Source organism: Polistes canadensis, unplaced genomic scaffold (assembly GCF_001313835.1).
Source record: "Polistes canadensis isolate GaletaPanama2010 unplaced genomic scaffold, ASM131383v1 scaffold_23, whole genome shotgun sequence".
Taxonomy (NCBI): Eukaryota; Metazoa; Arthropoda; class Insecta; order Hymenoptera; family Vespidae; genus Polistes; species Polistes canadensis.
In genome coordinates, this window is record NW_014569570.1 from 187,064 (window position 1) to 214,126 (window position 27,063).

Genomic DNA, 27,063 nt, shown 5'->3' on the forward strand with positions numbered 1-27,063 from the left:
GACAACGGAAAAAGGTCATTTCGAATAATTCTTTCGACGAGAACGAATTTTTCTTTCCTCTCTCTTTCTCTCTGTCTTTCTCACTCTCTCTTGTCATTTTATTTTACACGAATCTAAAACGAATTTGTGTCAAACATGTAATAACTCAATTGGATAAAAAGAGAAAACGCGTGAAACCTAGACACGAGTTAAGTGAAATTTCTTACATTTTTTATATTGTTAATTTATGTTGCTAACATTTGGATGATTAATAAGTATGCGTGTGTGTATGTTTATATTGATTCTTTTAAGCTGACCGTTTATTAAACAAAATACTTTAAACAAAATTAAAGAGCAAATAAATGAAACACAAATATAGGAGAAAATACTTAAGTAAAAACAAAAGAGAAAATGTGAGAAAATTCATTTACACAAATTCATAGATCTACCGGTAAAGAAATAAAGTTTCTATCCCGTTCTAATCGATCTTTAATAAAGCTCGTTCTTTGAACAATACGTAAGCGCTTGTAGAGACAGTAGAAAACTTTGAAACAATGAAGCCTGGGCCGTTACTTCGAGAGCTTTAATGGCCACTTCAATCGAGTTTGCGGGTTCTCTAGTTCTGAGAGACCAACCCGGTAAGAAAAGAAGAAAGAGTAGAAAAGGAAAAGCGAGATCCAATTTACTCGTAATCGCGTCACCGTTTTCAAGCAGATTAATCTTTCGTCGCTTTTCTATTTCTCACTCTTTTTCTCTCTCTCTCTCTCTCTCTCTCTCTCTCTCTCTCTATTTCTTTTTTCTACCAATTTTTCTTATTGCCATGAAATTATCTGTCTTCTTGTTCCACATCATCGACTGTTCCGATACGATTATGTATAATATACTTAGACACAAATAACAAGTATTATTCAAAGAGAAAAGATAAGGAATAACAAATAAGTAGATTATACTTTTATCATAATAAATTTTATTTATTTTTTAATTTTTATTTAACGATTTTTCTTTCAGCTTGTATAAAAACGTTGATATACATATACACTTTCGTAGTTCCTTATAAGTAAGAAGAAAATTCACGTAAAGGTGGATCCTCCGTTTATTTTCATGACTCGTCTTTTTCTTTATACCGCAGTGTCTTTAGAATCCAATTGACTTTTAGATCTATTGCATACATATACATAGAGAGAGAGAGAAAAAAAAAAAAAGTAAGAGAGACATATTGACGTATCATCGACGCGTCGTCGCCGTAGATATTCAGGAAAACTTTTTTACGAACACCACTCGACCCTCTTTTTCCATTCGACGGCTTTTCAATTTCTGTAAAAGTGGCCTCCCCCCCGTCGTTCAATCCTCTCTCTCTCTCTCTCTCTCTCTCTCTCTCTCTCTCTCTCTCTCTCTCTACTTGAAACCACTATACCAGTAGTAAACACTCGAAAGAGGGATGGTGTATGAGCAGCAGCAGCAGCAGCAGCAGGAACGACAACGATGAGAAGGTTGTTGGATAGGACCAAGCAACGTGGCACAACGGTATGAATAGCAAAACCGGCTGGAATCTAGGTCAATTTTTGGTAGGAAAATCGGTTGGTAGACACAGGGAGAAAGAGAGAAAGAGAGAGAGAGAGAGAGAGAGAGGAGGCTACCGACAGATATTAAAGGTCTCGACGACTGCCGTCTCCTGGAGTCTCTTAATGCCTCTTAATTAACGTCGACAGGAGAGAATGAAAGAGGAATAGAGAGAGAAAAAGTAGGAGAGATAAAGAGAGAGAGAGATACTCTTCCTCGTGTGCATCTCTTACCACCTTACCACCTCGCTAACAGCCTGCGGAAATTGCTGTGGTTATGTTGAGAATAAGAGAGAGAGAGAGAGAGAGAGAGAGAGAGAGAGAAGTAGATCGTAAGGAGGAAGATTTACGAAGCTCGTCCTTTTCATTAATTCGTGGTTCCTTCGTCTACTAGAAGTAAACATCCTCTTAAAGGGTAAGTGAAAGATTGAAAGAAAAAGGAAGAGAGAGAAGGAAACTATATCGTTAAACGTTCGGTATGTCGATATATATGTACGTAATACGTATTTCGAACATTACCAAATGCTCCTTAATTATCGTTTAATTAACTTTCAAGCATTGGACGGTGCATTATAGAAAATCGATTTTACAAACCCTTAGGTATCATCTGTTTCAAATAAAATTGAATTACAAATAGATGAATTGTTGTTCTATTAATCACTTTCGCTTCCATTATATTTTCTTTCTCTCATTTTCTCTTTTAATCTTTCTATCGAAATAATTGAATAATAATAATCGATAAAAAAAAGAAAATAATTTATTTGATATTTTTCAACGATGTATATTTAAACTTCATTATTATTTTTACCAGCACATCGAGGGAATAAAATCTTTTTCTCGAAATTAAAAGGAAAGATAGTTAACTGAAGAGATTTGTTCCGTGAAACAGAACAACAATAAAATAAAATAACGATTAAAGTAATTCGATAGAACGATTCTCGAAGTCGTTGGATTTTCTAGAATTGCTCGAAGCAACTCCTCTTTCCCTTTTCTCCGCTTCAACCCCAACCCCACCCCTCCGACCCTCCTGTATTCCCTTTCTATTGTCACCTTTTACGGTAGGAAAGCGCGACGAAGAGAACGCATTCGCTAAATTTCTCTATATACGAGAATGAAAGAAAATAAAATCAGGTGATCAAAAATTAATAATATCAAAAGAAATGTATGGAGAGAGAGAGAGAGAGAGAGAAGAAAAATATAGGATAGCAATGCGCGTCCGTCCATTCGCGCGAATTTTCTTCCGCGACAACGCACTCCGTTAATTCAGAGGAATTTCGTAATTATACCCTTTCTCATCGATTCTATCTAGGTCCCCCCCCCCAAAACCCTCTACCTCCACCACTCTTTTCTTTCTTCTTTCATTCCAACGAACTCTTTAAATTGCACCGATTTTACACTTCGCTAAGCGTCGTGTAACGTTCTTTCTCTCTCTCTCTCTCTCTCCTAGAACACATAAATACATAAGTATATCTATATAAAATAATGTATAAATGTATGTATTATATATATATATATATATATATATATATATATATATGTAACTATTTATTTAATCAATTACTGAAAAGAATTGTTTTAAAATATTGACCGAATATTTGACATTAAGGTATACCGATTAAAATGGCCCACCCCTATGTGTATACCACATATATAGATATATAGACAGATAGATAAAGATAGAGAAACAAAACTAGATCTCGGTAAACCCGTCCTTTGAGACTTTTCCCACACAGCTAACGACCAATTGCCAATCCGGTCGAACTAGTTTCCAACTAGTTTCGTACAAGCTGACATCGTTATTCCGGCTTCCTTCGCGGCACCTACTACTATTTTTCCAATTTTTTTTTTTTTTATTTCTTTTTCTCTCTCTTTTTCTCTCTCTTTCTCTGTTTCCCTCTGTCATATTATTTTTGTTTTATTTCATTTAGTTCGTTTTTACAGCCGCCAAATCGTTGTCCCCGTTCAATTTTAGCGACGTCAAGATGAGCTTTCGAATTTCTAATTAAATTCTACCGTCACTTTAAAACTGCCAGCAAACAAACATGCAAACGCAACGGAGCTTGACGGTAAGGAGTTTGATATCGTAAATAATTTTCCGAGAATGTTTTTCTCTCTCTTTCCTCGCATTTTCTTTTTTTTTTTTGCTCGAGTCTCCCGTAAATAGAATTTGATTCCACGAAATTATGAATTTTCCCTGTTTTTCTTTCGATATCGATTTAATCATTTCTCTCTCTCTCTCTCTCTCTCTCTCTCTCTCTCTCTCTCTCTCTCTCTCTTTCTATTTTCCACTAGATTTTAGAAATTCTCGTATGTGAAAATTTTCTTATAAGATAGAGGAGAAAAAGAGAATGAAAAAAAGGGCCAGAAAATGAAAGGAAAAAAAAGAAATTTTCCAATCGAACGAATTCTCATAAAGGAAACTGATCGAGAACGACGAGAGAGAGAGAGAGAGAGAGAGAGAGAGAGAAAAGCTTTATAGTCTCGGAGTCTCGAGTACTAGTTGTCGAACGATTACCAACTTATTTTAGTCGATCGCGTCAAAATTGGATCGAATTCGCGTGGACTTTTGACGAAATCCGCGAGTTAAATGAAAAACTCGAAGAACCGAGTATAACGTTTCACCCCCCCCCCAACCCCCTCCTCTTCTCTCCTCCTCCCCTCGTCCTATTTCCTCTTCCTCTTCTACTACATCGTCGTCCTTTTCTTTTTTATCTTTCAACTAGTAGGACGCAGCTAATTCAACGATATTACTTGGGCACATCGACTAGTTTCCAAAGGTAAAGAAAAAGTCTTGTTGAACAAGAAAAAGGAAATGAATGAACAGTAAGAGTAAGAGAAAGAGAAAATGAGATAAAGAAATAGACAGAGGAAGAGAGAGAGAGAGAGAGAGAGAGAGAGTATTGGTTAAAACAGAACGGAAGAGAGAAAGCGGATAAGGAAAAAGGAAGGAGGAAGAGGAGGAGAAGGGTAAGAGAAGGGATGAAGTAAATGCTGTACTTACTTCTCAAGCTCCATCCCTGAGGTACATTGAAATAGACGAATTCACTTCCTTCCTGACCTTATCGAGCTTTTCTTCGTTAGAAAACAACCATCTAGGAAGTGAAATTACGAACGTATATCTATCTATCTATCTACCTACCCTACTTCTTTTATTCCTTATTTACTTTCCTATGTTACATACATACGTACATATATATATATATATAAAAATATAAATATGTATACATACCAAGGGGTAAAAAGAACCTCGTGATCCTTCATATTACTTCTGATACACTCTGTTCCGATGACGGTTTGGTTTATTTTTTCTTTCTTCCTATCTTTTTTTTTTTTTTATTCCTCCTTACTCTCTTCTTCTTCTTCCTTTTTTTTTCTTTTTCTTTTAAGCTTTTCTACCTTGCTGAACTCTCGCGAGTCAGCGATATCTCGATGTGTATGTACGTATATAGTTTCGGTACGATTAATCTAGGAAAAATTGTTGATGTGCGATCTTCCTCCCTCCGGTAAGGGTAACTTAAGTGTATTGGATGTCATCCGATATACCGAATATATATCCATAGAGGATGAAAAGATATTATGCATATGTATTTCTTAACGGGGTTAGTAAAAGGAGAACTGAAATCGGATAGGGAAAAAAAACATTTTTCAAATGACCAACTCGATCTTTTACAATCCCCTGAATATAAATACATATGTTACATAGATAGAAAAATACGTATATATGCAGCCACCTTAATTTTATCTTGAAATAACTGGGAATGGAAAAAGAAAAGAAAAAAACAAAAGCGACGATTTCATTATTTCCGATTGAAAGAAAATGTTACTATCAAAACGTGAACATTTTAAGGATAATACGAAAAAAAAAAGGAAAAAAAAAAAAGGGGAGAAAAAAATAAGCGGGAACGGAGAATAAAAAAAAATAAAAAACGTAAATTAATAAAAGTAGATATAGAAAAGATTTGCTTAGCTCAATTGTTCCTCCTAAAAGGTATTCTTTCTCTTTCTTGTTTTATTTAATTTCTCTCTCTCTCTCTCTCTCTCTCTCTCTCTCTCTCTCTCTCTCTCTCTCTCTCTTTTTTTTCTTTCTATTTCTTTCTTACCGTTCTCGTAGGAATTCTGGTAGATAGGAGTTAGGTTTTCTCAGGCAAGACAAGGTTTAGTAGTATACTTCTAGAAATCGACACTGACCTTTTTCCTTGGACAAAAATCGCAAAAGGTCTGGGGGTTGGAAAAAATTCTTTCCCTTTTCCTAACTCTTCGGAGGAAATGCTACGCATACCGCTACTTCGGCCTTAATTCGTCGAGATTGCTGCCTGAGATTAGTCCTCGCTAGTCAAGGAGGCGAGCGAAACGGTAAAAGGAAAAAAAAAAAGAAGGAAAGAAATACGAAGAGAAAGAAACAAAGGAAAGAGAAAAAGAGAGAGAAAGAGAGAGAGAGAGAGGGAATAACGAAAAAGCGAGCAAAGAAAATAATTTAAAAAAGAAGAAATGTGAGAGAGAGAAAGAAAGAAAGAAATAATGGATTTAAGCATGAGACTTTTTTGGTTCTCTCTTTTTCTCTCTCTCTCTCTCTCTCTTTTTCTGTTTCTCTTGCATAGACACACACCCCCGAAGTAATTAGAAAACTTGATTATAAAGTTAGATTTTTCGACTTACTCAACGATTCTATCTCGTTTAAAAAAATAAAAAAAAGAAAGCAAAAAAATAGAGAGAGAAAGAGAGAGAGAGAGAGAGAGAGAAAGATAGGTATCCTTTCTTCATCTCTATCGAAGAGGGGAAAAGAAAATATTGAAAAATTAAATCCGAGCTTCTTTGATGTGGAAGTATCTTACCGAGATATGAGATACTAAAAAGTAACTCGAGGGTACTTTACGTGAATAAATTAATCTGTTGTAATTTCAAGTAATTCGAGGATATAATATCTATATATATATATATCGTACATACGTCATATATTAAATTTATTATCATTTAAATCGAAACAGAAAAGTTTATATCATTATGCATTATAACAGGACGTTTCAAAATATGTTTAGTAATAACTTATGATGTGGTATCAGTAAATATAAAATAATAATTAAAACAAAATTCATATAATCATACGCCACACAGATATATGATCTACTATAATAAAAATAAACTAAATAATTATTAATACTTATAAATTGTGTGTTCATATAATTTAATTTATACATATATATAGATATATGTGTATATATACACACCTACATCCTACTGTGGAACATGCAATAAAGAGGAAAAAAAAAAGTATAAAAGAGAGAAAACACTATTCGATTTCCAGACTGGAACCATCGGCACTTTTCCACTTCTGTTTTATAGCCGGAGTTTAGATCGTTGAAGCTTTCCATTGAAAATAAATTGCTGGATGCTCGCCGCGAATGCTTGGAAGGTAGCAGGCCGTCTGAATAAAATCCGGCTCACACACACACACACACACATATACACATAACACACAGTATATCCGCTTGATCTCTTCGCGCAAACCTAAGTATTATATACTATATCGTGAACAGTATATGAAATGGGGATATAGGTATAAAGATGATGGGGTGTGGAGAGTACGAAGCAAGTAAAGGAGAGTTTCAAAAACGATAGCTCGGAGTAATAATTCCGTCTATATATTTTACAAAAAGCAAAGAGAATCGCAGAAATAAAGAAAAAGAATAAAGGGAGTAAGTTGATAGGTTCGATAATCGATGAGATATATATTCTTTGAATTGGAATAGCAGAATAATATAAACGTTTATACGTACAATACGTACATCCTATCATTCTGTAATATCATACTTATCGATAATGTGAAGAAATAGATAATAAATCTACTAGAATGGTGCTTACTGTCCATTCGAATATCCAATATTATGATAAAAATCTTTCAAATAAATAAACTTACATTTAATTGTCAATATGGTGAGAAATATTACATCGAAATGAAAATGATATATAAACATATAATTTAACGAAAATACACGTCGATAATTTAGAAATATATTCCTTATATAAGAGAAAAGAAGTACAAAAGGAAAGCCAAGTTTACGGACACATCGAATTTGTTTTAATTCTACACGGTTGTAAAAGTCTCATTAGGACCATACACTATGCGAGTAGTAAGACCCAATAATACTCAACTGTTTCCAAGAAAACGAAAAAAGAAGTTAATCATTTAAACACAGTTACATATTTGAAAATTTTACAATTAGATATAACTGATAAATTAAAACATTTCCGAGTTCATATTGATATGGCTCATTTTCTTTTTTTTTTTCTTTTTTTCTTTACAAATGAGAAGAAATCTATACGTGAAATTTTGTCACGTATTTATATTACATCTTGTATCTATAAATCCATATATAAACGGTTATAAAATATAAGATACAAATTAAATAGCTTATCTATCTAAAGAAGAGTAAGTAAAATGTCAGATATATAAAATGCATTGATGCAAAAAATTAGAACGTGTCATTGATCGTCACATTGAGAAAAACAGAAAAGAAAAGGGCTTACAATAAAACGTTGGATAAACTCGAAGAAAAAGAAGAAGAAGAAGAAGAAGAAGAAGAAAAGAAAAGGAAAGAAAGAAATAATGTGAATCCGCAAATCCAGATATTTTTCTGGAGAATTACGAAGAAAACCGGTAAAGAACCTTACGAGGTATCGTAAGGGTGTTCAAGTTCGTAGCACGGACTCGTGGCAAAAGCCCTCAGTCCTCTGCATCAAAGCATAGGGTCAAGGCTCACTCGACCCATTTCTACATCATCATACCGTGCAAAATGCACGGTGTGCATGCAGATACATACATTGCAAAGAAGCTATAACAAAAAATCCTATAGTACAAAGAGAATCTAAAAATATTTACTTTTTATTCTGAATATATGTAAACGTGATTAAATTTCATGATAAATACATTTTTTTCTTATGCCTCGTCAGAATTTTATCTTATATTTTGTGATTTCCTTAAAAGAAAAACAAAATGTATTTATATTATTTAGATAATTTAATTTTATAAAATCATTTTTAAATTTTGTAAAACCATGTTAAAAACTTGACGATACTTTTCAATATTCCGTATTTCTTTTTGTTGTTGTTAAGAGATTCATTTGCCCAATTTTCATTACATTTGTAATACCGTATAAAGAATAAAATACAGTAGAAATGGTCAACGTAAGTCCTGGCAGATATTGAAACAAAATCGAAATTCGCGTTTATTTCATTTTCATTTTCATAGTTATTTTCATAGTTCATAGAAGGAAACTTAATTTAAATCCTTAAATCAATGAAGAAACTTTCTCTCTCCAGATTAGATAACGTTCAACTTGGAATTCAATAAAACAAAATATCACTTATTCATTGCTTCTGGATTTACAGGCAGGTATTAATATTAAATCGAAGAATATCTTTTTTTTTTTTTTATACTTGACACGAAATTTCATTAAAAACATTTTAACTGTAACATATAAAAAATGTATTTTCTCGTGCATTGAACTTGTTCTCTTTTCATTGTTAATTTGCTCTTTCTACCTTTCTCTCTTTCTTTGTCGGAGATATTTCTTGGTGCTTCAATTGGCAAGTCTAGCATACCTTTTTGTATTTCAGTTAGCATCAAAAGGATTCCCAAGTTCTTTATCTGCCTCGCCAATTTCCTCGCAAATGAGAAACGTCGACTCGTGCTAATTAACACACGAAGACCATACTACTGGACTCTGACCACGTTCTTCATGACAATAATTATTGAGAGAATTCTATCATCCCTTTTTAGAGAAAATGAAAGAGAAATACTGATAAAGAAAGAGAGAAAAAACAAACTATGACCAGGCTTTACATTTGTCGACTTCATGGACAATGAAAATCGGGAATTAATCATCTCCTCTGTCTTCTTCTTTATCATATTAATTAAATCTTTTAATTATAAGAAACATTGCATTGAAGGGAATTGAAAGAAAAATAATAACAAAGTTCCCTTCGAAATCAAATCTACAAGATTATTCTTATTCGAAGGATTAAAAACAGCCATCATATTCTTTGTACTCGTTTCAAATTCTCAGATTTTTAAAGCAGCATTTTTCAAGGTACACAGACCGCAGTCCAAGATTAAAATGATTAATAGCTACCTTATGGCAAAACGAAAGAACTAATTGTGCCATATTTTAAAAACAATTATTTAAATCTATCAGGTTCCTATAAATTTGTAATCATAAACATTACAACAACAACAACAACTAAAACCGCATTGAACCACGCAACAAAATAATTGAGAAATACAATCCTAAGATATATTTATAATTTTATTTTCAAACGAAATTATATATATAATATATATATAATTATATATATAATATATACACAAATATATTAATTCTAACGATAGTTGTTAATCTACAAATTTATTAAATAATGTACAATGAATTATTATAATTTTCTTATTTTTAAGAAAATGTATGACTTGAAATTGGATTGCATGCAGTCTACAGTTCGCGGATTGGACAACACTGGTATATATAGCATAGTTATAGTATAAAGGAATAGTGGTATACGTCAAGTATGGTCAGCCAACGGTGTGACGGAGCATTGTGTGGTTTCCTATGACAAACATCGCAAGGACGATGGTGAGAGCGTAGTGGCAGGAGCCTCTGGTGAACATCGGCTGGGTAGAGGCGTTTACTTTACGTGCCCTATGCTGTTGTAGTACGCGCCAATTCGATGCTAAACTATGGTTAATCAAGCATTCTAGAATCGCACGCTTTGTGCATGCTGATAACTAAGCCAGGCATCGAATTCGAATCGTCATCGATTTATTAGGAAACCAGGAAACGCCCTCGTGAACGTTCTTCGATGACGAACGAATAAATGAATGAATGAAGGAATAAATAAATAAATGAATGAATAAACGAACGATAGAATGAACACGGATAGGATTAGGAAGAGAGAGAAAGAAAAAGAGAAAGTCAAAGAGAACAATGGCTCATTTCTCATGTTTAGTTCGTTTGATTCATTCTAAACGATTTTCGTGAAACAACAAGATCAACGGGAATGTTCCTGAGTTCCATATTGATTAGTCTCAGCCTGTTCGGTGCATTAACACCGATGCAATATGCATTTTGAACTCCGTCACGCGAGATAAACGACTGCTCGTTCGAGTCGAAGGCATTTATGGTTGCCCTCAGATGCATCCAAGTGAATTTCCTTCCATGATATAAGCCAATGTCGTTTCTTCTTCTTCCGTATAAATTTTTCAAATTCTCTGATATTTATTTAAGGATTAAAAGGGACAACAAAATAGAAATATTATCGTTTCTTATCTTTTATTCTTTTTTCGTAAGATAATCTTTAAACAAATCTTAGGATCTTGCAAACTCGAAATGTTTGTTATTATTATTATTATTATTATTATTATCATCATCACATCATCATCATCATCATCATCATCATTATTATTATTATTATCAATAAAACTAAAGACTAATTAGCTGGATTAGAAATATTTTCTTTCGAGTTAAACATCTGCATTATTAATTAGATGTTTCCCCTTGGCACTTTAAATGCTCCATCATTTACGTCAAAGCATTCCGTGAATGCGGTTACCAACGTGGCTTCACCTACTACGAACTACCAAGGGAATTTAATTTTGCAAAATTAGGTCGTGCACGTATAATGTGTGGAAGTATTAAAATAATTCCTTCTTTTCTTTATCGTTTGAAACTGTTCACTTCTCAAAAAAATTCTTCTTATTAGATGACCCCTCTTCGATTTGTTTGATAATCCTATAAATTTTATAATATCTTTTCTAAACATTTTCAAGAGATCTATTATCTTATACCTTTTCTGACATATATAAAATAAAAAGTAAATAAATAAAATAAAAATAATAAAATACCTAATTCGTTTTATTTTCGTTAAGGTGCCGAAATTCTCGCCAGAAAAATATTCTTCTGTTAATAACGATAGGTCCGGATTACGTTCAAAGAACGAAAATGAAAGGATCACGTAAACCGTCTTATTATCACTCGGAACGTTAACTTCCTTCCCCTTTCTCTTTCTACTTTTTCGAGTCTATAGTTATACGATGACTAGGGTTTGAAATGCTTACCACCCTGAGGAACACATAGGCGTTCCTTCGAGTAAGCGTCGAATCCTAGCACGTACAAGGACATAAATCTGACAGTCGTAGGAATCTATGAACAAAAGTGGAGCCACTTACACGCGCGTAAAGTAAAATTTATGGTAGGTGTGGGAATATAAATGTGCAGCGTATCATAAATTCCGCTCGTCCAAGAACGAAGCGCACGCCTGTGGTCCAACCAGAGTAGAACAGAGCAGAAGAGAAGAGAAGAGAAGAGAACAGAAGAGCGTAGCGCAGTACAACAGGAATATACTAACGATATTGTTCGAGGCATCCACGAGGCGCCAGACCAGGCCTTGTCCTCTTGCCTTTCATTCTCGAGAGAGAAAGAGAGAGAAAAAGGGAGGAAGAGAGAGAAAAACGATTTATTTTATCGGCCACTACGTCTCGGACCCATGGGATCACCCGCAAATCACTGCTCCCTCCCTGTGTATACTTCCTATACCCTTATCAAACGCTTCCCCCTGCTTCCTAGTTTCTTTTTTATTATTATTATTTTTTTGTATTGTTTAGTTTCCTCCTACTATTCATCATAAAAGCGTGTAACCGATTCGAAGGTCAACCAAGGTTGAGAACTTCGAACAAGATATCGATTCAAATTTCATTTTATTCATATTATCTGAATTTCACTTTTGTGATTTTGTATGAAAGTATATATAAGAATAAAGTTATCTTTCAAATTTTGATATGTTTTTAACTATGATGTCGTCGTGAATAAATTTGATAATCTTTCATGAAGTCTATGATGATTCATCGTTTTTAGGTAAATTACATATTGCATCAAATAAACATTCTTCTTCACGATTTAAATATAAATCTTTCATCTTTGATAATGGACATGGCATATTGTTAGGACAATTTGGTAAATATTTAATGCGTTCTTGATGCATAAAAAGAATGCTGGGTCCTTGTGATTCGCAACTAAAATAAATATGAATTTTTTTAATAGCATATATATTTATAAATATATAAGAGGATAATGAATTATACTTACTTATATAAAACAAAAGCTATATTACTTGCAAAAGCATCGATGTACGTAGTTCTCCAAGCTCTGTTATCTACATGTAACCAAAATGAATCATGCGTTAACGGAACTGTATTTTGTACTGCTCTTAATCGTGATAATAATTTAAGAATAGTTCCAGAATGTGTAAAATAAATTGATGCTAATATCCCATCGTCTTCTCTAAAAATATTAATTTTTTCAATTAGAAAATATAATAAGACAATAGTACTAATATAATATTTTATATATAATTCTCTCTTCTTACGAAAAAAATTTAAAGATATCTTTCAAAACTACACATGCTTGCTCATAAGTGATCTTGTATCCATATCCATCGATCCAATAATATTCTAAATCCTCTGAGTATTCGACAACCTTAAAATATTTAAATTTATATTAATATATGTTTTATTTTGTTTACTCTTTTATATATTTTTACCTTGAACTCATCCAAAGACAATAATTTGCACCAAGGAGAATCTGTATCCTTATACCATGCAGTCTCAAAGCCACACATGGTGTAAATCAAATGTACAATTTCTGAAAAATCAAATTTATAATATATTTTTTATATAAATTACTAGTATTTATTCACAGTAAATATAAGTAAACAATAAAAAAAGTTTTTAGCGCGCAAACATATGCAAGCATTTCAGAAAAGTGCAATTAAGCTGATACTAACAATATTTCATCACACAATATCGATTAAATGCAAACCATGATTAACTGGATGGCCAATTCTTTTTGAAATACTTTTCAATGTATTCATGAACACTTCACTTCTCAAGAATTTTTCTTTCTCAATGATTGCAGATGTATTTTTATCAACTTCACTACGCCAGCGAGTACAAAGTTTATAGAACTAAAAAATGAAGTGAAATGTTTATATATATATATTCAATAAATAAATATATATACATATAAACATCTATATCTATCATTTTATAATTAAAATTACCCTTAAGACAGGGTCTTTATGTTCTGCTTTAGGATACCAAACATTCTGACTGTTGAACCAGCCAAATAAACCAGCAGCAAAGTATTTAGCACTTTCTTCAGTTCTTTGTGTCGCAGTATATTTGAACTACAAATAAAATAATTAAAAGAATATTAAATGAAGCTTATAAAAATTACAAACATTTAAATTATACAATATGAATACCTTATAAGTTTTATTATCATATGTTTCTGGCATAATAGTAGGAAATCTAGATTGATATCTTTCTCCAAGATCAATCATTTCATTTTCTCCTTCCTCTGCAAGATTCATCGTATCGTTTTTTGTGAATCTCATTTTCCAATTAGCTAAGTTAACTATAATATCATGAGATAAATTAGTTTCATTCATTTTATAATTATTTATTATAATTTCCTTTAATTTTAGTAAATCCTTTGTCATGCGAGATACATATTTCTTTCCAGGATACCGTGTACCGTGTCTTAAGATCAACCAAATCTTTTTTGGTACACATCCTGAAATAAATAGAAGATAAATTAAAAGATGACAAACATATTATCAATTATAATTATTTAATCCAAATATAAGTACATACCTGGGTATTCGATAGGTTTATCATTGTGAGAAGCTATAAATCTATAAGGTGTTTTTGTTCCTAACCTACACTTATAATTATCATCTTGTAAGAAACAATCATATGCAAAGCAAAAAATATTAGTTGTTAAAAATATAAAAACTATACGTAAATTAAATATCATTTTGTGCATATATATGTTTTTATATTCCTTTTAAAAATTTGTCATAAAAAATAAATAAATAGATAAACTCTCGAAACATAAGAATCCATTTGGGAAAATATCAATTATTATATTAATCATGAATTATGAAATCATTTTAACTTATGTCTAATAACAAATTTTGGATATTTAAATGACAGATTTTTATAAATTTACTGTTGATGTCTCTGTATTGTGCACAATTTGTTAGGTTAAGTATAGATGTCTCTGATTGATCAAACTTTTATAAAAACTTGCCTTAATGTCAACGAAATAATTAATATTCTTTGAGTATAAGACTGTTAAATAAATATTATTGTATAAATAAATATAAAATTTATTTATATGTTTTTTTTTTTTTTCTTTAAAAATGTACACCTAATTCAGTGCCATAAATATTATATTTTTATTCAAAAATCTTTATCAACCGAGAAGTGGGAGTCCCGGCGATTTTAATGGATGACGAATGAATTGAGCCTACAACATATTGCACAACGTTTCGTATTTGTAAGATTTAACCATATTTTTAATGACATTGATAAAGTCTAATTTCTTTAAAAATGATATATTTATTCCATAGAATTGTATTACTTCCTTTTAAATCTATTGACATCGTATTTTAATTATTATAAGCGTTTCATTTTTGTCGTGAACATATCTGACATTATTATTTGCAATATTTTAAAGAATATCGACGAACAATTTTCAGGTAAAAAATTCAAATTCCTTATGTGTATAAAATATATCAAGATTGTTTTATTCAAATTTTGATATTTATATAGAATACATTTCTTAAGTAATTTATTTAATATAATTTCAGTATTTTGTGACTAATTTCATTTTTTATAGTTTATTGTTTATTTCTTTTTCTTCTCATACTGTATAACCCACTTGTAATTTTATTTTTTTTTTTTTCATATTTGATAATTGAAAAACAAGTTATTTTTATATTTGATTAATTGATTCTTTTGTTATAATTTACAATTTTTAATCTTCAGTATCAAAGAAATCAAGATGCCTGAATTACCACGCATTACTCGTACATTACGCATGTATACTAATTTAGATCGTACAAAAAAATTATTAGAACTTGCTCCTAATGATTTAATCAAAAAGAGAGAGGAACAAACGAACAAATTGAAAAGGTAAATTACAATATTTTTAATTTCTTCGCGCTATGATTGGTATACATATTTTTTATACTTCTATAATTATAGCGGTTCAAGTTGGTTCGAATTATGTAAAACTGCCCCAGAAGAAATTTTACCTTTGCTTAATAAATTACATGATATTGCTACCAAGATTTTCCGTAAGTAATAAAATGTATAATAACGTAAATAATAGATTAAACTTAAATACATTCTTCTCTAATCGTTTCCTCTTTTTGTAGATGGTCATTCGGCTGAAGTTATTAATGAATTTTCCATCTTTACTCTGCGTTTATTAATAGATTCAGAAAGTATATCTCAAAAACAATTGGAACTTTTACGTCACATGGCTGGTAATTTATCGAAACAAGATATGAATAAAATTATGCAGGTATAATTCTTTATAAGTGTGTCCATATATACACATATATATTATCGATTTTATGTCAACTTTTATTTTTATATATTTCATATTATTGAATAACATATGACAATCTAAATAATTCATTTATTTATCATTAGATAGTTGAAGATATCCGTGATAAATTGGACACAGATGCAATTGAACGTTTAATTAAATTATCTGAGACAACTTCGAATTCTAATAATTCTGAAACCAATTTTTTTGGGTCAAAATTTTCTTACAATTCAGCTAAAGTACTTTGGCCCGATACAGGTATGCTCCGCAATATGGCAAATTTAGGACAACATACTAATTCATTTACTATGGCTTATGAAACTAAAGTTCCCCCATCGAACAAAGATGAGGTACTTTTAATATCTTATATGTGTGTGTGTGTATATATGCAAACTAAATATGAAATTAAATTTGAAACATTTATGTTTTCAATTATTGTTCCAGTATTCAATGCAGTTCAACAAGTCAGTATTTGTAAAAGGCTTAAGAAATTCTTATGAAAAGTATTCAACGGAAATGTCTTTTGACAACTTTGGAACAGTAATAGTATCAAAATTGATCAATTCTGAAAATATTGAAAATGAATTGTTTGACTTATTAGGGTATGAACACATTGAATTTATACAATATATTATTGAGCATAGAAAAGCTATCATAAACGCTTATGGTTCTCAAAAAGTACCAAAACTACCAACTCCGCAAGGGCCAGTGATTAGTGGACAAGTGACGGTACAATCTGAAGAAGAGAAACAATTATTGAAGCAAGTCCGTAAAGAAGAAAAGAAATTTAATAAAATTACGAGTAAGAGAGATGGAAAAACTGAAGATGAAGAAATAATTGATCCACTTGAATTACGTTTAAAAAGAAAAGAAGCATTAACAGCAATGTGTACTCCAATTTTCCCAAAAAGAAATTTAGTTCCTGAAAGATATAGAGAGAAATTTCCATTCGTCTTTGATTCGAAAGCGACTACTGAAAATTGCCCAGGTTTAATTTCAGGACATAAAGTTATGTTACCAGAAAATGTTAAGATAAATAATACTAATTTATGGGAAGAAGTTCATATACCTATTCCAGATTTACAAGACATTAATGTTCCAAATGAACCTGTTATGGTATCTTCATTGGACGAAATTGGACAAATTGCCTTTAATGGTATAACATCATTAAATCGAATACAAAGTATAGTATTTAATTCTGCATACAATACTAATGAAAATTTATTGATTTGTGCTCCGACTGGAGCAGGTAAAACTAATGTTGCCATGTTAACTATAATTCATGAAATAAAGCAACATATGACACAAGATACTACGACAAATCAATTTAAGATTATTTATATAGCGCCAATGAAAGCATTAGCAGCAGAAATGACTGCTAATTTTAGCAAAAGATTAAATCGTCTTGGTATATCTGTACGTGAATTAACTGGTGATATGCAATTAACAAAACTAGAAATTCAACAAACTCATATGATAGTGACAACTCCTGAAAAATGGGATATTGTAACAAGAAAAGGTACAGGAGATATTGCTCTTACAAGTATTGTGAAACTACTAATTATAGATGAGGTACATTTACTGCACGGTGATAGAGGTCCTGTTGTTGAAGCAATAGTTGCTAGAACGTTGAGACAAGTAGAGACATCACAAAGTATGATCCGTATAGTTGGGCTTTCAGCAACATTACCAAATTATGTAGACGTTGCAAGATTTTTAAGAGTAAATCCTTACAAAGGTTTGTTTTATTTTGACCATCGATTTCGTCCTGTTCCATTAAGTCAAACATTTATTGGAGTTAAAGCACAGAAACCAATGGTTCAAATAGGACACATGGATGAAGTATGTTATAATAAAGTCATCGAAATGGTCCGCGAAGGACATCAAGTTATGGTCTTTGTACATGCTCGCAATGCAACAGTTAGAACGGCCAATGTGATCAGAGACTTAGCAATAAAAAACGAAACGCAAAAATTATTTTTATCAGATGCACAAGAAAAAATTGCTGGTAGAGCATTCAGTAAATCACGAAATAAATATCTTCCTGATTTGTTTAGCTGTGGCTTGTCAGTTCATCATGCGGGTATGTTACGTTCGGATAGAAATCTTGTTGAAAAATATTTTTCTGAAGGTTTGATAAAAGTATTGGTTTGTACATCTACTCTTGCTTGGGGTGTAAATTTACCCGCACATGCTGTCATTATTAGAGGAACAGAAATATATGATTCTAAACATGGTACATATATTGATTTAAGCATACTGGATGTTTTGCAAATTTTCGGTCGTGCTGGTAGACCACAATTCGATACATCTGGTCACGCAATCATAATTACAACTCATAATAAATTGTCACATTATTTGTCACTTCTAACTAATCAGATACCTATTGAAAGTAGTTTCATAACTTACCTAGCAGATAATTTAAATGCAGAAATTGCATTGGGTACAATATCAAATGTAGAAGAAGCAGTCGAATGGTTAAGTTACACGTATCTTTTTGTACGAATGAAGTTAAATTATTTACAATATGGTATACCATATGCAACTATTGCAGACGATCCAAATTTGGAACAAAAACGAAAAACATTAATTGATGCGGCAGCAAAAGCACTGGATAAAGCTAAAATGATTCGATATAATATACGTACTGGTGATGTTAACACTACAGATTTAGGACGTATTGCTAGTCATTATTATCTTAAATATGATACAGTTGAGATTTTTAATGAATTGTCAGAGAATTTCATGAGCGAAGCAGATATACTTGCAATGATATCACGTTCACAAGAATTTGAACAACTTAAAGTAAGGGATGATGAAATTGAAGAATTAGAACGTTTGTGTCAAGAATACTGTGAGGTTGTACCGAAAGGTGGACCAGAAAATATTTATGGCAAAGTAAATATTTTAATACAAACTTATTTGTCAAGAGGATGGGTTGATTCATTCTCTTTGACATCAGATTTAGCATATATCACACAAAACGCTGTACGCATATGCAGAGCATTGTTTGAAATTATGTTAAGACAAAATAATGCAATAATGGCAACTCGTTTATTATTAATGGCAAAAATGCTTGAACTGCAACAATGGGATTATATGAGTCCTTTGCGTCAATTTTCTTGTTTATCGGCAGAAATTATTAAAAAAATAGAAGATCGTAATATCGTAGTAGATAAATTAATAGAAATGGATGTTAAAGAAATTGGAATCATTTTGCATAATCAGAAAACAGCTGCATTGGTAAAGAAATGCTGCAGTGAATTGCCCTCTTTAAAAATGGAATCTATCTTACAACCTATTACACGTACTGTTTTAAGAATACGCTTACAAATCACTCCACAATTTCGGTGGAATGATGCAGTTCATGGAAAAAATTCTGAAGCATTTTGGATATGGATTGAAGACCCTGACAATAATCTTATATATCATCACGAATATTTTATTTTAACCAAAAAAATGGTTTATAAAAATCTTGAACAAGAAATTGTAATGACTATACCATTATGTGAACCATTGCCTAATCAATATTTAGTAAAAGCAATAAGTGATCATTGGCTCGGAGTGGAGAATATGTTATCTGTAACATTCCGTGATTTAATTTTACCAGATATTCATCCACCGCATACTGTGTTATTAGAATTACAACCATTATCTGTGACAGCACTGAAAGACTCATCATTTGAAAGATTATATAGATTCTCTCACTTCAATCCAATTCAAACACAAATCTTTCATTGTCTTTATCATACGGATAACAATGTTCTTCTAGGAGCTCCGACAGGTTCTGGTAAAACAATAGCTGCAGAAATAGCTATGTTTAGAGTATTTAAACAATATCCCGATCAAAAAGTTGTATATATTGCACCATTGAAAGCTTTGGTTCGAGAGAGAATGCATGATTGGAAAGTAAGACTTGAAGAAAAATTGGGGAAAAAAGTGGTTGAATTAACAGGAGATGTAACACCTGATATCAAAATTATTGCTAATGCTAGCATCATAATTACTACTCCTGAAAAATGGGATGGAATTAGTAGAAGTTGGCAAACAAGGAATTATGTTCAAAAAGTAGGACTGATAGTTATAGATGAAATTCATTTACTAGGAGAAGATCGTGGACCAGTACTAGAAGTAATTGTTTCTAGAACAAATTTTATTTCCTCTCATACTTCAAGAAAATTAAGAATCGTTGGTCTTTCCACAGCATTGGCCAATGCAATTGATTTGGCTAATTGGCTAGGGATAAAAGAAATGGGTCTTTATAATTTTCGTTCGTCTGTTAGGCCAGTACCATTAGAGGTTCACATCAGTGGATTTCCAGGCAAACATTATTGTCCACGTATGGCAACAATGAATAGACCAACTTTTCAAGCAATAAGACAACATGCACCTACTAGTCCGTCACTTGTTTTTGTATCTTCGCGCAGACAAACACGTTTGACTGCATTAGATTTGATTGCTTATCTTGCAGCGGAAGATAATCCTAAACAGTGGTTGCATATGCCCGAGGAAGAGATGGATAATATTTTAGAAAATATTAAAGATTCGAATTTAAAACTTACTCTTGCTTTTGGAATTGGTCTTCATCATGCTGGATTACACGATAAGGACAAACAAACGGTTGAAGAATTATTTGTTAATAATAAAATACAAGTATTAATTACGACAGCGACATTGGCTTGGGGTGTAAACTTTCCCGCACATTTGGTTGTGATAAAGGGAACAGAATATTATGATGGTAAAACGAAACGTTACGTGGATATGCCAATAACGGATGTGTTACAAATGATGGGAAGAGCTGGAAGACCACAATTTGATGATTCGGGTGTAGCTGTTGTCCTTGTACACGATTTAAAGAAAAATTTTTATAAAAAATTTTTGTACGAACCATTCCCCGTTGAGTCAAGTTTGTTAGCGGTATTGCCAGATCATATAAATGCTGAAATTGTAGCTGGTACGATAAAAAATAAGCAAGAATTCTTAGATTATTTAACGTGGACATATTTCTTTAGAAGATTAATGAAAAATCCAAAATATTATAATTTGGATACTTTAGAACCTCTTTCAATCAATCAATACTTGTCATCTTTAGTGGACACCACATTGAAAGTATTATTGAATTCACGTTGCATAGATTATAGCGAAGTAAGTGAAGTGTTCATGTTTATATTATCTTACATCACATTTTCACATTATTTTAATATTTGATTATTATTTGATTATAGGAAGATAACATACTGTTTCCTCTTTCAACTGGCAAAATAGCATCCTTTTATTACTTATCTCATCTTACTATGTTAATGTTCGAGCAAACATTAATAGAAGATCTTCCATTATATGAATATTTAAAAATCTTATGTAATTCATGTGAATATAATGAACTTCCTGTTAGGCACAATGAAGACTTAATGAATGAGTAAGTATAAATGTAATATCATATATATTTTTTTTCACATGATACAACTAATCAAATCTATTTAACAGAGATTTGGCAAAAATGTGTCGCTATCAAGTTGATCAATATACATACGATTCACCAAATACAAAAGCTTATCTTCTACTGCAAGCACACTTTTCAAGGCTTCCACTTCCATGTACAGATTATAATACTGATTTAAAATCAGTCCTCGATCAAGCTATTAGGATAATTCAAGTACGTATTGGAACAAATAAAACAAAATTCTTATATACATAAACAATATTTGTTAATTATTTATATTACACATTGGAATGTTCAGGCAATGATAGATATTGTAGCAGAGAAGGGTTGGTTAGCAAGCACGCTTAGAATAATGCAATTATTACAAATGGTTATACAAGCAAGATGGATCGATGAACCTGCAGTCATTACCTTACCTCATATAAATAAGGAACATTTACCTTTATTTTCTTCTTTGCCAGCACCTCTTCCAGTATTATGTGCTATTACTATTAATAATTATAATCGACTTGCTAAAGCTTTAAATAAAGAATTTCACGAAGAACAGATACATCAGGTATATAAATTTATATTATTATTTATTTCTTTCTCCTGTTATATTTACAAGCATTTATCTTATTTAAAATATTTCTTGTTAGATACATCAAGTTATTAAACAAATGCCAATGTTGTGTATTGATCTAACGTTACATGGGAACTGGGAAGACGGTAATGAGAAAAAGATACCACTACAGACGAATTATAATCAAGTTATTGATCTTCGTGAAAATGAAGAATATACATTAGTCATTAAAATGAAAAGAAAAAATCATTCTAATACATTAAAAGCACATTGTCCTATGTTTCAAAAAGGGAAAGATGAAGGATGGTTTTTACTGTTAGGTGATATTTCAAAACGAGAATTATGGGCTTTGAGAAGAGTCAATAGTATTAATGATCATCATAGAATTTATCAATTACAATTCACAGCACCTCGTAATATAGGTAAATTTTCATTTTATTATCTGATTCATTATAATATGTGTTTATCCTGATATAATTATTTAATAATTACTTTAATATTAATGTTTTAGGGTCAATGAAATTGACATTTTATTTAATTTCTGATTGTTATATTGGTTTGGACCAACAGTATGATATACAAGTAAATATAATACCTTAAAAATAAAATTTTAATATGTAGAGAAAGTATTAGATTTATTAAAAGATGGTAAATTTATTTCATATAATATTTTGTGTATATATTGTACAGCGATGTAACATATTAGGTATCTATGAACACAAAAAATATATTTTTTTTTACTTAATTTTATTAGACAGCTATGAAACAAGATGCGTGGATTATTCCAGATTCTTCATACAAATATAAACATTATTATTCTTAGTATATAAAGATAGAAAAAGCAACATGTACAGGATCACTTTTACAATTCCATAGATATATCCCTATGGAAGTCTTACAGATAACGAGTTATTTGTTTGTTTGTTGTTTTTTATTCGTTATTATGTTCTATTTTATTATTTTAAGCAGAGTTTTGTGAGTTAATGTACTAAATAGCAATATTAAAAAAGAAAAAAAAAACATAACATTTTTCATTTTTATAATTATACAAAGAAATTTGTAAGAGTATAAAAAATAAACCTATATAAATGAATATTTAAAAACTATATATGTTACAAAACACTGCTTTTATATCGACCTCGTTTCCTTCTGAATAATATATATTATATAACGAGTAATAAAGTATAAGAATTATTCCATTTGTGTAATAATCATATTAGCTTAAATAATAAAATATGGGATAGGAAGGATATGAGATCATTCCATTGCTTTGTTTTGAAAAAACTCTATAACATGTATTAAGTTTTGTGGGAGTTCATTAATACCAGTTCTTTTCATATAATAATATATGAATTAACACAGAATATGCAGTTTTACTAATGACATAGAAGAGATATATTTTTTTCTACTTTTCTTCTGTTTTTTTTTTTCCATTATCAATAAATAAATAAAATTTTGACTAGCCTGAACATTTTTATTATTCAGTTATTTTTAAGACACTGAAAATGACTAGATATTTACTCTTTAAGGTTTATTTTATCTCTTATCAAAATTTTTATTCGATATCTACGTAATTATAGGTTTGCATATTTCAGTTTTTTTCTTTTTTTTTTTTTTTTTTTTTTTTTCTTTCTTTTTTTATTTTATTTTGATAGATAAAAAAGAAAGATATTTTCTAGTTATTTTATAGAAGCACACTAAAAAAATATTTTACCCGTATATAATATTTGGACATCTGGTTTGAAATAGTTAAATATTGAAGGCATGAAGTGAAAGATTTTTTGTTCTCTCTTCATTGTCAGTAGTTATACTTACTCTCCATGTATATATACATATATAAATTATGTGTTATATATAATTATATAATTAACTACACATGGCTGTATTTCCAACCAAAGCAAAGAAATACTTAAGCTCCTTCCTTTATTGCAATAATTATGGAAGTACTGAATACGATTTGTGTAAGTATTAAAAGAAAATGCACTTATACAAAAAACATTTTGACATTGTTAATAGTATACATTCATTTGCGTTGTAACAATCAAATATTTTCTTTTGCACGCAGGGTAACTCTTTCATATTTGTGATTAATAGTATCAGCCATAGTAATTTTTTTTTTGTTTCTTTTTTTCCCCCTTTTCTTTTCTTTTTTTCTGTTTTTTTTTTGGTATTATCTTATTTTATAGTTCATATAGTCGGACTTTTTACAATATGACTGATAGCATTATTAAATTTAGTTACCACATTCATCAAATGTCTTTATTCTCAGATGTTATTGATCATAAAAGAATAATCTATAACATCACTCAAGAACTAAGGAAGCACTTGCATAACTAACTGAGCTATCATTCATGTTATTGCACTGACTACTTTGAGCATATTTCAAAAATTTTAAATTCATTTTTTGACCATTAGTATTTCCTTTCAAACTGTGTATTGCCTGAAATTGAGATATTATGTTAATAACTATTATTAAAAATAATTGAATGTCTACAAAATGATAAGAAAGAATTATAAACATTCTTAAAAATAAAAATTAGATTTAATATTACCTGTAGCAAAACACCAATTGGATGACGGCCGCATATAGTATTGCCATATTTTTTAAGATAATCCGTAAACACTGTAGGGTTCAATGTTTCTATTATATCCATGCCCTAATAATATGCAGCGAATGAAAAAATATTATTTAAGATTAGAAGGTGTTTAATAATATTTAGTTTTTATACGTAACATTAATACCTACCATCTTATCAAGATTTTGGATAGATCTATGAATCGGACCACATGATCTATCATAGTATGTATATCGAAATCTTTGTCCCCAATGACAAAAGTCTGAGGAAACAACGAACAATGTTTGAGGATCAGCTAAATAAGGTGCTAATAATCTTCCATAAAGAGCTTCTCTTTCTGGTGTTAAAGATCCCACTAAAATGGGGATTATAGTAAATGAATCTTTAAATCTGTAACAATAAAAAATTATATTTTAAAATATATATATATAATAATATAAGAAATATTATAAAATACACCATCTTTGATTATACGTACCCTTCCATAACTTTAGCTAAAAATGGTAATTGCATTTCAATACTGTGTTCCTCTTCATCTGTGTTCAAATCCATCCATTCGAAATGTCCTGTCTCTTCAAGTTCTCTCCGCACTGTTATAGGCATAATGTAAAGAATAAAAATCAGTAAGAACGTTTTGATTTTATAAACATCTCCTAATAGTTAACCCTTTCACTATGAAGGCATATATATATGCCCTTGAAAGGTGAATGCTTACATACAAAAAATGTATATATACCGCATATACTATGTTATATTTAGTATATAAGATATTATCATTATTATTATTAATTGAGTATTTTTTTTTTATTTAATAAAATTCAGCATTCTGTATGCTAATGTCAACTAGTCAGTAACGTACTCTATCCACAGTGATCATATTTTGTTATAAACCATAGCAAAAGGGTTAATAATTAGCAGTTGTAATACATTTTTAAAATTATGTATACCTTGTTGATCAATATGTAAATCATATAATGGTGTTCGATACATGGAAGCAGTAGACAGGGCACATCCTGGCAATCTCACATAATGAGAAGGGCCTAGAATAAATATCTTGCGGCTGCATAAAAATATATTACTCATTTTATATACATATCTTGTAATTTGATGACTTTTTATTAATAATTATATTTATAGTCAATAGATTAAACTTACACAACTACAGGACTAATTTGACGATATGCATAACCAGCACATCCTCCGCAATAGCTATAGCCTGCATGTCTGAAAAAATCCAATCGATGTTAAAAATAAACGAATAAAAATACTAATGATATAATATTCTATAGTTACTAACGGGGCAATGATTGCCCTAGCAGGTCCATGAGATAGGTCTGCTGCACCCAGCCAACCTTCTAGTTGCTTATTCAATTCTGAACCTACAGCATATATCGCTAATTCAGATTTTGGGATTATCTTTTAGGACTTTTTCTTTTTCAGAAATATATAAATGTTTGTGTATGCACATAATATTCTTTCCATATAATTTTATAATTATATAGATTGTGTAGCATTTTATCTTTTTTCTCCTGGATGTTAGAGTTTCGTAACGTTTCAAACGATTGATTATAATCCTTGAACCTGCATTAGTGCATCAAAATTATTATATCACTATTTAATAATTCTTTCATTTATCAAATAAATCTAAACTCTATAAAAAAACAATGTTTACATTTACTTAACTTTATATTTATGATATATATTTTATATATGATCGAGCTTAGGATACAATTTTGATCAATCATTCATCAGTTAACTTAATATTTAATTTAAATTTTTGTTCTCTTAAGAATATATCAAACAATTACATGTTATACAATAAGAAATATTTTAAAAAAGAATATTGCAATTTGTTTGGAACATTGAGGTAAACTGAATATGGCCTAGTATATCTATCTTGTAAAAATGTCCATTCTATTGACAAAACTATTACTATTCACTAACAATTCTGTTTTAGTATTTATAATTCATGATTCATATATTCCTGTGTTATAAAAATTTCAACATATTTTAATAACATATTTTTAATAAAGTATTATTTTCAAAATTGAATATAGCATTACTCTTCGCAGAATAATGAAATTGACATGACATAAAAATAGAAAGCAATGAATATTTTTCTTATTTTGTCATGCATACAAATATTATTTATATTATAAAAGGAATAATTTTAAATGTCACTTACCAGAATCTGAGTACCAACTACCAGCATGAGTTGCTCTTCTAATTAATGCCATATCTATATTTGGCTTGAACAACCTCTCACGTCGTGTGATATCGATTCTGTTATCAATAACTCTTAAGAATTCTTTCATAAATATAATATAAATATAATTTAATAATTTATAACTATACTCGCGTGAAAAATGTTTATAAAACTATCACTAAAGTACGGTTCAGTTTTGTTCATAGATTATATAAAGACGGCATTGAAGTACATTAAAAGAGAAACAATACATTTCAGTCTAAATTTATGCTGGTCAAAGAACCATCTAGTAGT

General features: G+C 30.5%; 3 protein-coding genes across 5 annotated transcripts; 1 reads left to right on the forward strand and 2 right to left on the reverse strand.

The window, feature by feature from the left end:
• Positions 1–10,851: 10,851 nt before the first annotated feature.
• LOC106783586 (multiple inositol polyphosphate phosphatase 1-like) lies at positions 10,852–14,649 on the reverse strand. Its single transcript, XM_014742255.1, has 9 exons — positions 14,239–14,649; positions 13,848–14,158; positions 13,644–13,769; positions 13,403–13,547; positions 13,125–13,225; positions 12,951–13,060; positions 12,671–12,865; positions 11,431–12,597; positions 10,852–11,317 (listed from the first exon to the last, which is right to left on the reverse strand). The coding sequence occupies exons 1-8, from the start codon at positions 14,408–14,410 to the stop codon at positions 12,417–12,419; spliced, it is 1,341 nt and encodes a 446-aa protein (XP_014597741.1). The 5' UTR covers positions 14,411–14,649; the 3' UTR covers positions 10,852–11,317; positions 11,431–12,416.
• A 37-nt stretch (positions 14,650–14,686) lies between these two features.
• On the forward strand, positions 14,687–23,090 carry LOC106783585 (activating signal cointegrator 1 complex subunit 3). 3 transcript variants are annotated; one of them, XM_014742254.1, is made up of 12 exons: positions 14,779–14,926; positions 15,000–15,128; positions 15,418–15,564; positions 15,637–15,728; positions 15,810–15,958; positions 16,090–16,335; positions 16,430–21,130; positions 21,211–21,401; positions 21,470–21,638; positions 21,724–21,981; positions 22,064–22,409; positions 22,499–23,090. In XM_014742254.1, exons 3-12 carry the CDS (start codon positions 15,434–15,436, stop codon positions 22,585–22,587), a joined length of 6,372 nt encoding a protein of 2,123 aa, XP_014597740.1. In that variant the 5' UTR covers positions 14,779–14,926; positions 15,000–15,128; positions 15,418–15,433; the 3' UTR covers positions 22,588–23,090. The 3 variants fall into 3 exon arrangements, with proteins under 3 accessions (XP_014597739.1, XP_014597737.1, XP_014597740.1); XM_014742253.1 differs by lacking the exon at positions 15,000–15,128 and having other exon boundaries at positions 14,687–14,926; XM_014742251.1 differs by having other exon boundaries at positions 14,778–15,128.
• LOC106783587 (protein MEMO1) lies at positions 22,718–27,040 on the reverse strand. Its single transcript, XM_014742256.1, has 8 exons — positions 26,749–27,040; positions 25,861–25,942; positions 25,719–25,787; positions 25,511–25,623; positions 25,042–25,153; positions 24,734–24,953; positions 24,540–24,644; positions 22,718–24,427 (listed from the first exon to the last, which is right to left on the reverse strand). Exons 1-8 carry the CDS (start codon positions 26,876–26,878, stop codon positions 24,290–24,292), a joined length of 969 nt encoding a protein of 322 aa, XP_014597742.1. The 5' UTR covers positions 26,879–27,040; the 3' UTR covers positions 22,718–24,289.
• Between the last annotated feature and the right edge of the window lie 23 nt (positions 27,041–27,063).

Excerpts from the sequence above, each read along its gene's own strand:
- LOC106783587 (XM_014742256.1), bottom strand. The coding sequence starts at position 26,878 with ATGAAAGAATTCTTAAGAGTTATTGATAACAGAATCGATATCACACGA. Across the intron at positions 25,624-25,718 it reads CAAATTAGTCCTGTAGTTGT|CCGCAAGATATTTATTCTAG; the intron begins GTAAGTTTAATC and ends ATTTTTATGCAG. Across the intron at positions 24,954-25,041 it reads TTAGCTAAAGTTATGGAAGG|ATTTAAAGATTCATTTACTA; the intron begins GTACGTATAATC and ends TTATTGTTACAG.
- LOC106783586 (XM_014742255.1), bottom strand. The coding sequence starts at position 14,410 with ATGCACAAAATGATATTTAATTTACGTATAGTTTTTATATTTTTAACA. Across the intron at positions 13,548-13,643 it reads ATAAAGACCCTGTCTTAAGG|TTCTATAAACTTTGTACTCG; the intron begins GTAATTTTAATT and ends TTCATTTTTTAG. Across the intron at positions 13,061-13,124 it reads TGTCTTTGGATGAGTTCAAG|GTTGTCGAATACTCAGAGGA; the intron begins GTAAAAATATAT and ends AAATATTTTAAG.
- LOC106783585 (XM_014742253.1), top strand. The coding sequence starts at position 15,434 with ATGCCTGAATTACCACGCATTACTCGTACATTACGCATGTATACTAAT. Across the intron at positions 15,565-15,636 it reads CAAACGAACAAATTGAAAAG|CGGTTCAAGTTGGTTCGAAT; the intron begins GTAAATTACAAT and ends CTATAATTATAG. Across the intron at positions 21,131-21,210 it reads GTTGCATAGATTATAGCGAA|GAAGATAACATACTGTTTCC; the intron begins GTAAGTGAAGTG and ends ATTTGATTATAG.